The sequence below is a fragment of the Bos mutus genome, chromosome 11, assembly GCF_027580195.1.
Source record: "Bos mutus isolate GX-2022 chromosome 11, NWIPB_WYAK_1.1, whole genome shotgun sequence".
Taxonomy (NCBI): Eukaryota; Metazoa; Chordata; class Mammalia; order Artiodactyla; family Bovidae; genus Bos; species Bos mutus.
This window is the reverse complement of record NC_091627.1, coordinates 104,908,146-104,922,198: the sequence shown is the minus strand read 5'-3', so window position 1 is coordinate 104,922,198 and position 14,053 is coordinate 104,908,146. Positions and strand designations below refer to the sequence as shown.

The following is a 14,053-nucleotide window of genomic DNA, read 5'->3' as shown; positions in this document are numbered from 1 at the left end:
AAATCATTTATGCTGTTTGGGGAAAACAGGACCAACACAGGGAAATCATTTTTGTGCAAAAAAATAATTATAAGAAGAAAACAAATAAATAAGAATTGTAGCTGGGTTTTTTTCCCTTAAAGGACAGCAAGGTGACCTCAATACTACAGTTTTGGGAGAAAAAAAAATGGGGCAGGCAGAACCCTATGATGTTGGGTCAATCTGCCATGTCTGACAGGAAAGCTAAGTTCTTAAGGGCAATCTCCTTGAACCTGAGATTCACTTATTAACTTCATAGCCATAGTTTCTCCGCCTGAAAAATAAGGACAAAAATATGTTCCTATAAGATTATAGAACATTTAACACAATGTTGCACTGCAGAGTGCTTGGCCTGGTGCCTAGCACACACGCAGTAGCTTAATTATTACATCTATGGGATTGTTGCTGTAGGAGAATGTGCACGAGTGCTAAATCACTTTAGTCATATACAACTCTTTTCGACCCTATGGATCATAGCCCTGTCAGGCGAGTCCATGGGGATTCTCCAGGCAAGAATACTGGAGTGGGTTGCCATGCCCTCCTCCAGGGGATCTTCCCAACCCAGGGGTCCAACCCGCATTTCTTACGTCTCCTGCACTGGCAGGCAAGTTCTTTACCACTAGCCCCACCTGGGGAGCAGATGAATGTGGTAGTATACTATACAGAGAGTTTGAGGCAGAGCCTGGCACAGAGCGACCATTCAATAGGCGACAGTCCTTATTCTGGCCCTTATTGTGACCTTAGACATCACTGGCTACTGCAGAGAACTAGCATTGGGGCCAGAGACAAGGCAGGACATCCTCTCACACAACCCTCACCTGCATGTGTCATTCTAAATGTTGACCGCCTCCAGCTAGCGTTCTTGGGTCAGAAAACCCTAGGAACAGAACTCCAGATTCCAAAGGACAACAGCCAAAATGAAGAAAAGGCTGAGTCACCACATGCTCAGGCAAATGGCCACACCCACAAGCACATGGCCACACCCATAGCACATGGCCACACCCACAGCACATGGCCACGTTCATAGCTTATGGCCACACCCACAGCACATGGCCACACCCACAGCACATGGCCACACCCACAGCACATGGCCACATACATATCTTATGGCCACACAGCTTGCACACTCATTCACACACACATTTCTAGAAAAAAACTGCAAAATGTATTTATCCCTTTCTGGTTTTTAGGAATACCTAATATTAAACAAGAAACTAGAAAGGAGAATGAAATAAGTAGATCGTTGCTTTCTTTATTTGAGGACAGGAAGTAGGAGCTAAAGAGATGGGGGGTAGGATTTATAGAACAGGATTTTTGCTGTTACCCATTCATAGAGAGCTATAGATTTAGAGGGTCTTACCAACATTTTGGAGTTCATCCCATACAATAGGGCTTCCCTGGTGGCTTAGAGATAAAGAATCCGCCTTCCAAGCAGGAGACACAGGTTTGATCCCTGAGTCAGAAAGATCCCCAAGAGAAGGAAATGGCAGCCCACTCCAGTATCCTTGCCTGGAAAATCCCACAGACAGAGGAGCCTGACAGGCTACAGTCCATGGGGCCACAAAAGAGTCAGACACGACTGAGTAAGTAAACAACAACAACCCGTGTAATAAAGTCAGATTGTTTTGTCAAATTTTATTTTGGTTGCCTTGTGGATTTTTGTCCATATACAGTTAAAGATGGAGAAGGCAATGGCAACCCACTCCAGTATTCTTGCCTGGAAAATCCCATGGATGGAGGAGCTTGAAAGGCTGCAGTCCATGGGGTCGCTAAGAGTCAGACACGACTGAGTGACTTCACTCTCACTTTTCACTTTCCTGCATTGGAGAAGGAAATGGCAACCCACTCCAGTGTTCTTGCCTGGAAAATCCCATGGACGGAGGAGCCTGGTAGGCTGCCGTCTATGGGGTCGCACAGAGTTGGACACGACTGAAGTGACTTAGCAGCAGCAGTTAAAGATATTGCATCATGCTGAGACAGACCTGGGACCTGCGACCCTTTGCTGCAATGCTTGCACCTGTCTACACCTCTCCTCAAACAACACAGTATATAAAGATACAATACTGGACTAAAAATAACTGCGTGCATGCTCAGTTGGGGCAAAATTATAGAGAAAACATACAAAGAGACCAAAAAACCCAACTGCCAATTTTGAAGAGCCTGGAGAAAAAGCAGGGTGTTGAGAGCAAAAACAGGATACTGAGCTACCCCCTGCACACAACACCACCTCAGGGGTAGGCAAACCATCTAAGCCATCCCTCTGGCCTGACCCCTTGACACACCCCTATACTCACCCCATGTAAGGGATCGGCTTACCCCCCACTCAGGGAGTGAGCAAGCAAGAGAACCTGATGCTTGTTCTCACCTCCCCCTGCTGCAGCAGGGGTCCCCAGTAGAGCCTTGCCTGAATTTCTTGTCTGGCCTCTGATCAGTTTCTACTGATTGGGAAGGTCAAGAAGCCTGGTTGGTATCAATGCCAGCACCAAGGACTCGGCTCCCGGAAGGAGGTCCAGCACACACAGTGCCCTCCTGCCCCATGGGGTGACGCGCCAACAGAGACCTCTCTTATACCCATGTACCTGCTGTAGTTCGGAAGAACCACAAGATGGTGGAGGTCCTGCTCCCACCAAGTTTCCCCAAAGCATTAAGTTAATAAGTGCACCTCAAATGTCTCAGCAGTGTCCTCCCAAGGTAGGTGCTGTGCAAGTGTTGACATTAGACTCAGGGAGGCTGAGCATACATCCACCTCCACTGAAACTCGGACACTTCCGAATCCGAGCACCTCTGGCTAGAGAGCCCACACAGTGTGGGCGGACACGGCCTCGGGAGGAAGCGGAGGGAGGGTCTGCTGGGTTCAAGTCTTCTGCCCACAGGACTGCAGAACCACACGAAGAATCCTCACCTGTGCAGAGAAGTCAAAGGTGGCTTCGGTCTGGATCGCTCTGACGTTGCTCCCGTGGCCCCTCTCAGTCATTGCAAACATCCCCGTGTATTTCTGCTCCTGGAGTTGACCGGGTTAGAAGGGAATCAGCTAGTCAAATGGCTGCTCTAACTGCCGACCTCTCAGATCATTATCTCAGAGGACAGGATGGCTGGATGGCATCACTGACTCAATGGACATGAGTTTGAACAAACTCCATGAGATGGTGAAGGACAGGGAAGCCTGGCATGCTGCAGTCCATGGGGTTACAAAGAGTTGGACAGGACTGAGTGACTCAACAATTGAACAACAGATCATTAAGAACATCAGCGAGAGAGGGAGTAGTGAGTTGGAGATACTATAAAAATTCAGTCTGGTGACAACCAGGGCGATAACAATATGACAGACCTGTGCAATCTAAAAAAGGGAGTCAGGATTCTCATTTCAAACAAAGCTCTGGATGACACTAATTCTACATTTTACTTTCTTTTTCTGCAAACACACACACACCCCTAACTACTGTGACATTTTGCTACCCACTCCAGTATTCTGGTCTGGAGAATTCCATGGACTGTATGGTCCACGGGTCAGAAAGAGTAGGACACGACTGAGCGACTTTCATTTTCATTTTCATAGAAACTATCTAGGGTGGTCCATGCCATACCTGGAGAGGCTGAAGCCACTGAGTTACGTGTGCTGGGCCTCCAAGACTTCTGATGGCCCCACCGAATAGCCAATAAATTATTCCACACTGGAAACAAGCACAGGACAGATCATTGTTAGAAACAGTCAACAACTTAATGACGACCGAACCCACTGGGCAAAAGCATTCAAGGAACACCGATCAGCTCATCAAGCTCTACCTTCACTCCACAAGCAGCAAGGCATCCACGCCCTCCCCTTTGCGGCCTGTCCAGCCCCAGTCCCCCTGGGCAGGCACGGCTCTCGGTTCCCCTTTGTGCAGAGGTCACCCCAGCAGCACAGCCCACCCATCCCCTATCCTCAGAGAAGCCTGGTGCACCCCATCACTCTGCCTTGTCTGAAAAAAGGGAAAGTGTTAGCCACTCAGTCATGTCTAACTCTTGGTAACCCTACAGACTGTAGGGTCCGTGGATTCTGTCCTCTGTCCATGGGACTCTCCAGGCAAGAATACTGATGCCTTCCTCCAGGGGATCTTCCCGACCCAGGGAATATAACCCGGGTCTCCCTCACTGCAGGCAGATTCTCTACCATTTGAACCACCAGGAAAGCCCCTGCCTTGTCTGCTCAGGGTTTAATTTGGTGCCTTGTAGGTCAAAGATATGCAACAGTCTTTGTGCGCAACAGATCCCAGGTGCTGACTGCAGCCTGGAGAGTCCACGAGAAACAGTCTGCAAACAGGAAGGTGGATGGAAGAGGTCAGGCTACAGCATGACCAGCCACTGGGCTCAGGTGAGGCAGGCCAGACTCACCCAGCTCAGCGCCCCGCCAGCTGGGGGACCCTGCACAATGACACAATGCCTGAGTTTCCCCATCTGACAAAAGCGATGAATGGTGAGCCCCACCTACTGTGCCTCCCGCCTTCCAGGGTCTGAGCTCCACACACTCACTGCCTATCACGACCATCCCAGGAGGAAAGCACAATTCCCCTCACTTGATAATTGGCAATTCCCTCACCAGGCTTCCTTGGTGGCCAGTTAAAACTCTTCCCGCAATGCTGGAGACCCAGGTTCAATCCCTGAGTCAGGAAGATCCCCTGGAGAAGGGAATGGCTACCTACTCCAGCATTCTTGCCTGGAGAATTCCACGGACAGAGGAGCCTGGCGGGCTACAGTCCATGGAATCGCAACGAGTCAGACATGATGAAGCAACTGACACTTTCACCTCCACTTCCTCACTTGACAGATGAGGACAGTGAGGTTCAGGAGAAGGAAGTGACCTGTCCACGGCTGCACCTGAGGAAGCACGTGGGGCTGGGGTTCTAGTCCAAGCTGCCTGACACCCAACAGCCCTTCGTAGCAAGGTTCAGTGAGAGGCAACTGCCAAGCACTTTGGTCAAGAGGAGGAGAAAGAAGAAAAGGAAGGGTGGCTTGAGCAGGGCCATTTGATGGGAGCAGGGGACTGACTGCAAAGACAGAAGAGCTCAGGTGTTCAGACATTTGCTGTGCTTGCTGTTCAGCATCCCCATAGGAACACAGCCCCAGCTTTCTTCTTGGGAGCCCTCTTCCCCCAGATTCAGTCCAAGTGGCTTGTGGCTAATGTCAACCTCCAGTCCAGCTTTCAGATGAGCCTGGGACCCAGGACTGGCCAATCTGCCTAACATTGTGGCCAAGGGGATGCTTTGGGATGAATCTGTGATCTGGGTGGGTCCTATCAGACTGGCCACTGGACACAGGAGTCAGCTATTAGAGAAGAGAAACTCTCTCTTTTATTGGAAGTAATGGAACTTGGAAGAAGGGAGGGTGGGGATTGCTCTTGCCATCAAGAGAGCTGGTGAAGGAAGCCAGTGCATGGGGGTCAAGAAGTTGAGAGATGAGAGGGACCAGGTCCCACACACCCACATCTGAAGCGAGTGGACCCTGGACTCTTCGAGTACAGCAGCCAATAGGTCCTTTTTTCTGGGGTCACTGCAATGGAATGCATCCCAGTGGACACAGTGACCCCAAGGAAGACCTTGCAGGTAAGTGGCAGAAACAGCATCTTCACATGCTCCCATCTGAGAACTGTCATCAGCCTCTGGTGGGGACCATACCCCGCACCACACGGGTGTAATCAGCCTTACGCTAACTTCCAAAAAGACCACCTCATCAAGTCGAAGTGAACCACTTGACCAGCTGAAATGCTCTGACGTCACAACGGATGAATTTCACTAATTACATCTGACATATGAGGCGCTTTGCATTTGGAGGATCATCAAACGTCCTTGGAAGAGGCTGAACACCCTGATTTCTCAGTTCCCTGCTCCTTGGAATCACTGCCGACCCAGCAAACTGCTTTTCTAATTCCAACCCAGGAAAATGGAATCCATCCAAATAGCCCTTTTCCCCCCAAACCCTCTTGGAAATCAAGTTAAAGAAAAATATTTTTCTAAAACTAAAAGAGGTTGAATTTTCTGCCCTTAAGTCTCTTTGGCTGGTGGCTAATGCGTTCTTTATGTTGCATTGTTTTCCTAGGTTTTACATTTTTTCTTCCTCTTTAGAAAGACAGGAAATGAGTCGGCCACCTTTTGAAAGACTCCATTCACTAAACGCTATTAGTAGGAGCGCTGGGCTGGGTGAGTGAAACCTGCAGGCTTCTGGAAAACCACAGGAGCTGGGCTTCCCTGGTGGCTCAGTGGTAAAGAATCTGCCTGCCAATGCAGGAAACATAGGTTCAATCCCTGATCCAGGAAGATTCCACAGGGCGTGGGCAACTAAAGCCTGTGTGCAGTACTACTGAGCCTGTGCTCTGGGGCCCAGGAGCCGCAACGACTGAAGTTCGAGGACCCTGTGCTCTGCACCTAGAGAAGCCGCCACAGTGAGAAGCCAGCACACCGCAACTAGAGGGTAATCCCCACCCACCGCAACTAGAGAAGGCCCTCACGGTGATATAGACCCAGCACAGCCAAAAATAAAAGAATGGTTTTAAAACTGCAGGAGTTAACTGAGGCATTACCTGCGAGACCCCGATCCACATGGTCTGTTCAAACACGGGCCTCTTCCCATGTGCTGACCAGCACATCGCCAAAGCCACAGTCCCCAACGAGCAGGGAATCTGACAGCTGGGGAGGCCCTTGGGGGACTCTCACAGACAGCTCCCTGGCCCACTGTACTCTGAGCAGGGTGCGGCGCCCAGCCCGGCGGGCAGGCCCAGGTGCCTGGCCAGGGCGTGGTGGTCAGATCACAGTAAAGGGCACAAGAAGTGGAGGCGTTTGGGGAGGATTCTGGAGACAGAGCTGGTGGGTTAGACTCGGGAGGTGGGGGCAATGTGATACCTGGTCTTTGACCTGAGTCTTCAGATAGATGGAGGATCATCCACTGCAAGGGAGGAGGCTGCAGGAGAAGCCAGGGAGGAGGGGTGGATTCCTAAAACAGGGATGCTGAGCCAGAATGGAGCAGGGCGCAGAGCCGCCACGAGGAGCAGCACCAGCCGGCCCCGTGACAGGGCACCAGACCACTGCTGCCAACACGGCCGTGAGAGGCCTGCTCTGGCTGGACCCAGCCCCCTCAGGAGACAAGATGCAGAGAAAAGCTGGGGAAAGCAGCGGCAAGGAAATAAAACGGAAGCAGGAGGCAAGGGACACCCAAGGAGAACCCTAACTTTAAACACGTGCACACCTTGTACTGCTTGTTTGAGAAAGCCCCCTCTCTCCTTTCTCACTTCTCTGGAGGACCACAGACACAGCTCCAAGGTCAAGTGCAGGGGGTCATGAGCACAACAGGCCCAGGGAGGGCTGGTAGCAGCCTCCGGTGGCCACAGTTGGGAGCTGGGAACTACAGTCAGGACAGGCTGACAGGCCCAGGGATATGGTCTTCAGCAAGGCCCTTTAGCTCCCAAAGAGTAGCTAGAAGGAGAGCCGACCCCTGGGCAGGGAAAGCTGAATGGGCTGAGCCTGGGAACAAAGGTTGGTCCCTCCTCCACCCACTAGCTGAGCCACCATCTGGCAGCCCGTTTGGGGAAGGCCCACGTCAGAAGCTGCAGCCCCACCACCACCACCACTTACATAGCTCCTGCAACCTGCAAGGCATGGCCTGGAGCTCCTCCTGGGCACCATCGGCTTAAATCTGAACCAGCCAGTGACTGGGCATCAACACCAGCTAGCATCACCGTCCTCACAGAAAACGAAGCTGCAGGAGTATGATGTGACTTCTAGGGCCGTGATGGAGACGTCTCAGAGTTGGGACATGAACCCTCATCATTCTGACCATCTCCCTGACACCACGGACCTGCCAGGTCTCTGATGTGTGCAAGAATCCAGGTCCTTCCTACATGATGGGCAGACAGAAGGCCCCCTAAAGAGACTTCAAGTGCATTCAGATTGTTTCCATTTCAAAAGCAGATGGGAGGAACTTACCTGGTGATCAAGTGGTTAAGACCCCATACTCCCAATAAAAGGGGTGGGTTGATCCCTGCTCAGGGAACTAGATCCCACATGCCACACAACTAAAGATTCCACGTGTCACAGCTAAGAATTGCCATAGTCAAATGAATAAGTATGTTTAAAAAAGAAAACAAAGAGTAGATGGGCTATACCAAGGCACTGCAAACAGTTTTTGAGACTACGGTGACCCCACAAAAGATAGTGCAACAGACTAAGTCGTTAGGTCTTCACCCAAAAACTCCTCTATTTGTTGCTGAATAGTCACTAAGTCATGTCCAACTCTTTGCAACCCCAGAGACTTACCCAAAAGGCTCCTTTAGTCCATGAGATTTTCCTGGCAAGAATATTGGAATGGGTTGTTATTTCTTCCTTCAGGGGATCTTCCTAATGCAGGGATGGAACCTACAACTCCTGCATTGGCTGGTGGATTCTTTACTGCCGAATCACCAGAGAAGCCCAGAATTCATATGCAGAAGCTTTAATCCCCAATGTGGTGTTAGGATATAGGACCTTGGGAACTAACTACATTTAAATGGGGTCTTTAGAATGGGGCCCTTATGATGGGATTAGTGCCCTTACAAGAAATACCAGAGTGCACACTCTCTCTCTCTGTCTCTCTCTTTTCTCTCTCTCTGTCTCCCCCATCCTGCTCCTGAAATGTGAGTACACACAGAGAAGGTGGCTGGCTGCCTACAAGCCAGAAAGAGGGCCCTAACCTGGAGCTGAATCAGCTGGAAGTTAGATCTTGGACTTCCCAGCCTCCAGAACCATGAGAAAATTAATTTCTGTTGTTTAAACCACTGGTTCTGTAGCTCTTTATCATGGCAGCCCACGCAAACCAAGATAGAGTGAGATGATTCAAACAAGGGGAAACAGGAGCCGTCATGGGGAAGAAGAAAAGGAAGCAGGTCTCGATTCTTTTGGCTGTAAGTTCATCCAGATTGCATCAGCCTGTTTGGCGGGAGACCTTGGGCCAGCTCCCAAGTCAGAGTGAGATTCAAAGCCCTCAGCAGAGAAGGTCTCTCTCTCTGGCAGCCCTCTCCATTTCCCCACGCCCTCACTGTGAGTCGCTGTCCAAGCAGCCCTTGGCTCAGCCAGCACTTGGCTGTGTGAGTACAAATGTGTTTGTCCGAAGCACTTACAGACACCTGGAGCTGCTGGATGATGCAGACTCGGAGGAAGAGAAAAAGGCGCTCAGGTCTACAGGGTGCAGATAACGCTGATGAACTGATGTTCAGGTTGACGGCCAGCTCAGGTGACCAGGAGAGCCACAGGGGCCTTGGGCTGGCAGTGAGATGTGGGGAGGTCGTGACCAACCCAGGACTCACTCACCCATTCTCCATGCACTGCATTCCCCTCACCGAGGTCTCCCTCCATCACCAACAGGAAAGGCGGAAGGGCTGGACCAGGGGCACAACCTACACCCTCTGCTAACTGTCTAGGATGTCCGAGCACAAGGGAAGAAAGATTACCCTGTATGTAGCGCTTTCCTGGTGACTCAGCAGAAAAGAATCCTCCTGCCACTGTCTGCCACTGCAGGAGACCCAGGTTCAGTTCCTGGGTCAGGAAGATCCCCTGGAGAAGGGAATGGCAACCCACTCCAGTATCCTTGCCTGGAAAATCCCATGGACAGCGGAGTCTGGAAAGCTACAGTCCACGGGGTTGCAGAGTCAGACATGGCTTAGCAACTAAACAACAGCAACAAACAACTCATGTGCGGGAAAAGCAAACAGGGTTAATTGTCATTTTTTAAAGTCTTTATTGACTTGTTACAATATTGTTTTTATGTTTTGTTTTTTTGGGCCATGAGGCATGTAGCATCTTAGCTCCCTGACCAGGGATTGAATCCACACCCCCAACATTAGAAAAAAGAAAGTCTTTACCACTGGGCCACGAAGGGAAGTCCCTAATCATCATTTTTGTCCAATTTTCCAAGTCTTTTTATTATGGTATAATAATAACATAAATGTTATAACACAAAGCTTGCCATTTTAGCCACGGTTACGTGTACAGTTCAGCAGGATGAACTGTACTAACAGTATTATGCAACCATTGGCACCACTTCTAAAACTTTTTCATCCTCCCAACAAACTGCCCATTAACCAACAACAGACCCCGTTCTCCTCTTCCCTCGGCCTCTGGGAACCTGTAATTTACTTTTTATCTCTAGAAATTAATTTGTCTATTCTCAAATTTTCATATAAGTGGAATCATACAGTATTTGTCCTCATGGATCTGGCTTATTTCACTTAGCATATTTTCAAGATTCATGTTGTAACATGTACCAGAACTTCACTCATTTTTACGGCTGAGTGATAGTCCATGGTACATTCTATATATTAGACAATATTTTGCTTATTCATTCATGTACTGATGGACACTTGCTTCTTTCAGCCTATGAGGCACTGTGAACAACGCTGCAATGAACACTAGCATACAAGTATCTATTTCGGTCCCTGTTTTAATTCTTTGGGGTACATACCTAGGAGTGGAAATGCTGGATCATACAGTAGTTCTACATTTAACCTTTCGAGTGACTGCCAAACAGCTTTGATTCTATGCATTCATTTAATACTCATGTCTTGACACTTCCTCCATAGCAAGACTGTAGACAGATAGTCTTCAAGGATGCTGCCCTCTAGCGGTGCTAAGCGACATACAGTAGACATGTGAATAAATACCTCAATCCAAAATGGGCGCGCACGCAGACAGACGCTGTAAGTAAGGTACACGGACAGATGACAGCACGTAAGTGGGGTTTAAACTGCAGGCTCCCTGGCGCCTCAGTGATAAAGAATCTCCCTACCAATGCAGGAAACAGGGGTTCCATCCCTGGTCCAGGAAGACCCCACACGCCGTGCAGCAACTCAGCCTGTGCGCTATACCACGGAGCCTGTGCTCTGGAGCTGGCGGACTGAGCTGTTGAGCCCACACGCGGCAAGCACGGACCCTCAACTACACCAAGAGCCCGTGCACCACAGGAAGAGAGGCCCCGCAAAGAGCAGCCCGAGCACAGGCACCAGAGCAGCCCCTGCTCGCCACAGCTCGAGAAAAGCCTGCGCGGCAACACAGACTCGGCGCAGACAGAAATAAATAAATAAACTTGAGGCTGGAGGGAGGTTTCCCTGAAAGAAGGACACTTGAGCTGGGACTTGAGAATGAGTGTCAGGCAGGTGAAGGAGGAGAAAGACAGCATGAGTGGTCCAGATGTGGAAACAAGAGACCGAAAGAAGGCCAAGATATATCCTGGGCAGGACCATATGGCACAGAAGGTGTCTGGAGAGGCGAATGTCCAGCCAGGCCATTTGAGGACCTGTGAGCCAGGTCAAGGGCTGGAGGCCTTCTCTAAACCATAAGAGGAAGAGGTCTTCAGTAGAGGATTGATGTGATCAGAGAAGCATTTTTAAAGGTCTGTTTCTTTAAATCTATTCAAATTTCCTTCTAGGATACTCAGGAGTAAAACTTTTTTTAAAAGTTTTCTAGTGTGGAAAAATTCAAACAAAATAGAAGAGTATCATGAACTCAACAATTCCCAGCTCGTGGTCCATTTTATTCATTTTCCCCCCAGTTCACTCTCCCATTCTACACAGCAGGGGATCTCAAAGTTTATCCCAGACATTCTGTCACTTCATCCCTAAGTATCTCCTAAGCCTCTGTCAAAGGTAAGGACTCTTCTTAAAAGCATGATCCTCAAACCATTATTTCACCTCAGATACAATAATAATCTTTTAATACTGCCAGAGAGCCAATGTTCAAATCTCCCCAACTGATTCCTAGTCTTTCTTTACGGGTTGTTGTTTGAATCAGGGTCTACTTAGGTTGGCTGAAAAGTTCATTCGGGTTTCTCTGTAGCATCTTGTGGCAAAACCCTAAACGAACGTTTTGCCCCACCCAAGAAGTAAGGTCCACACATTGCAACAGGCTGAAATGTTTCTTCCGTCTGCTTGATACCAGAAGCTGCCCTTCCCTCATTCGCTCAAACATTCCCTATGCAGTTCTATGCGCCTGGCTCCGTGCAAGACCCTGCAGCTGCAGACGAGCAGGTGTCCTAGCCAGAGAGTGGGGATGGCCTGTGGGGGCTTCCCCATAGAGATCTGCCAGACAGAAGGTGGGGGCAATGTAGCAAAACGAACAGCTGAGGCTCATGACTCTTGAGCAGGATCCTCTAGGATTTCTGAGAGGAGGAGCTATTTGAGCCTCTGAGGTGACTTTCTTCACTGCGGAAGCCACAGCCAAGAGAGAAGAGACCCTGCCTGGCTGAAATCGTAGGGAAGCCAGCTTCCCCACAAACATTCTCACCTTGGGATGGCATTCACAGAAGTCTTCGTTTTTAATTTCTGTTGCTGCATTTTAAGTCACTTTAGTCGTGTCTGACTCCTTGAGACCCTATGGATAGTAGCCCACCAGGCTCCTCCATCCATGGGATTCTCCGGGCAAGAGTACTGGAGTGGGTTGCCATTTCCTCCTCCAGGGGATCCTCCCCATCCAGGGATCGAACCCAGGTCTCCTATATTGCAGGCAGAATCTTTACCATCTGAGCCACCAAGGAAGCCCTTTTATTCCTACTCATATATAAACGTCTATACCGCAGAACACAAAGAGTTTGCATCTTGGACTCATCAACGGCTTCTTGTTTGATCATTTCCTCTTCATGTTCTTATCATAACTTCTCCCCTTTGGGGACATCAGAACTGGATGTCTGCATGCAGACACTTATTTGGAGATGCAGTGGCATCCAGGGAGGGAGAGGAGGTTACATGCAGAGCCACATGCCTGCTGGGAGACTTAGGGCATTAGGAGAGGTCATGGCACTCATGCCTTTTAAGCTATTCTGTTTACCACCCTTGGTGAGCTGGTACATGCAAACAAGTCTACTGCATGATGCCATTTTATACCCATTTAATCAGCAAAAATGGAGAAGTATATAAGAAGTATATAAGAATCCCAAGTGTTGTTCCACCCGAAGGAGTATTATTCAGCAGTTGAAGACTCAGGAGGACTTTCCTGGTGGTCCAGTGGTTAAGAATCCACGTGCCAGTGCAGGGGGCAGAGGTTCAGTTCCTGGTCCAGGAAGATCCCACATGCCAAAGGGCATTAAGCCCGTGCACCACACCTACTGAAGCCCAAGTGCCTAGAGCCCGTCTCCGCAACAAGAGAATCCCCGCAATGGGAAGCCCACGCACCACCGCCGGAGAGTGGCCCCGCTCAGCACAACCGGAGCGAGCCCGAGCAGCAACGCGGACCCAGTGCAGCCTGCGTAACTAACTAAAACACAAAAGGAAAGGAAAGGAAAATAACTGGCTGGCATAAATGCAGTAAAAGTATACAGAAAGAAAAAGCAAAGAAAACCAAATACCGGATTGAATACAACGACTGAAGCAGAAGTCAAGGGGATGTGTTGGGAGCTGTACCATTTTATAAACATCTCTTGTAGGGACAGACTGACACCTATGGAACTGTTTTGTTTTCTCTCCTTTTGATTCAAAATTATCAGTTCATGGGACGCCCCTGGTATCCTGTGGTTAAGCCACTAAGCTCCCAAGGCAGGGGGCCCAGGTTCAGTCCCTGGTCAGGGAATGAGATCCCGCACACCACACCTAAGACCTAGCGCAGCCAAATAAATAAAAATACAGTGAAATAAAACAAAACTCGCAGTGCATGAAGGCTGGGAGACCCACTGACTTTCACCTTTACTCCTGTGGCCATGTCCGCCATGGAGAGGACTTCTCCTATGACCAGGCTCCGGCTGACAAAATTCCTTGTTTTCTCCACCTGAAAACATGACAGACCCAATGTCAAGATATCCTTAAATCCTAACCATTTAAATTAACATTAAAAAAAAAATAAACATGTTACTTTTACAATTTAAAAAATTCAACACTTTTATTAAGCAATTTTTAAATAAAAAATAATCCTATCACCCTACAGAAGTCAATGTTTTCATCCTTATAAAAATTCTTTTTATTTAAGTATAGTTGATATACAATATTGTGTTAGTTTCAGGTGTCCAGCCAAGTGATTCAGTTAAATTTATATAAATGTATTGTTGTTCAGTT

General features: G+C 49.0%; 1 protein-coding gene across 3 annotated transcripts in view; it reads right to left on the bottom strand.

The window, feature by feature from the left end:
• The window catches only part of ACOXL (acyl-CoA oxidase like), a 329,296-nt gene that overhangs the window by 273,630 nt on the left and 41,613 nt on the right, over positions 1 to 14,053 (bottom strand). For all 3 annotated transcript variants that reach the window (XM_070380058.1, XM_070380059.1, XM_070380060.1), the window contains exons 3-5: positions 13,686 to 13,769; positions 3,603 to 3,689; positions 2,921 to 3,019 (exon numbers count right to left, since the gene is read on the bottom strand). In XM_070380058.1, the coding sequence (XP_070236159.1) occupies positions 2,921 to 3,019; positions 3,603 to 3,689; positions 13,686 to 13,769 (270 nt within the window). The remainder of the gene's footprint in view (positions 1 to 2,920; positions 3,020 to 3,602; positions 3,690 to 13,685; positions 13,770 to 14,053) is intronic.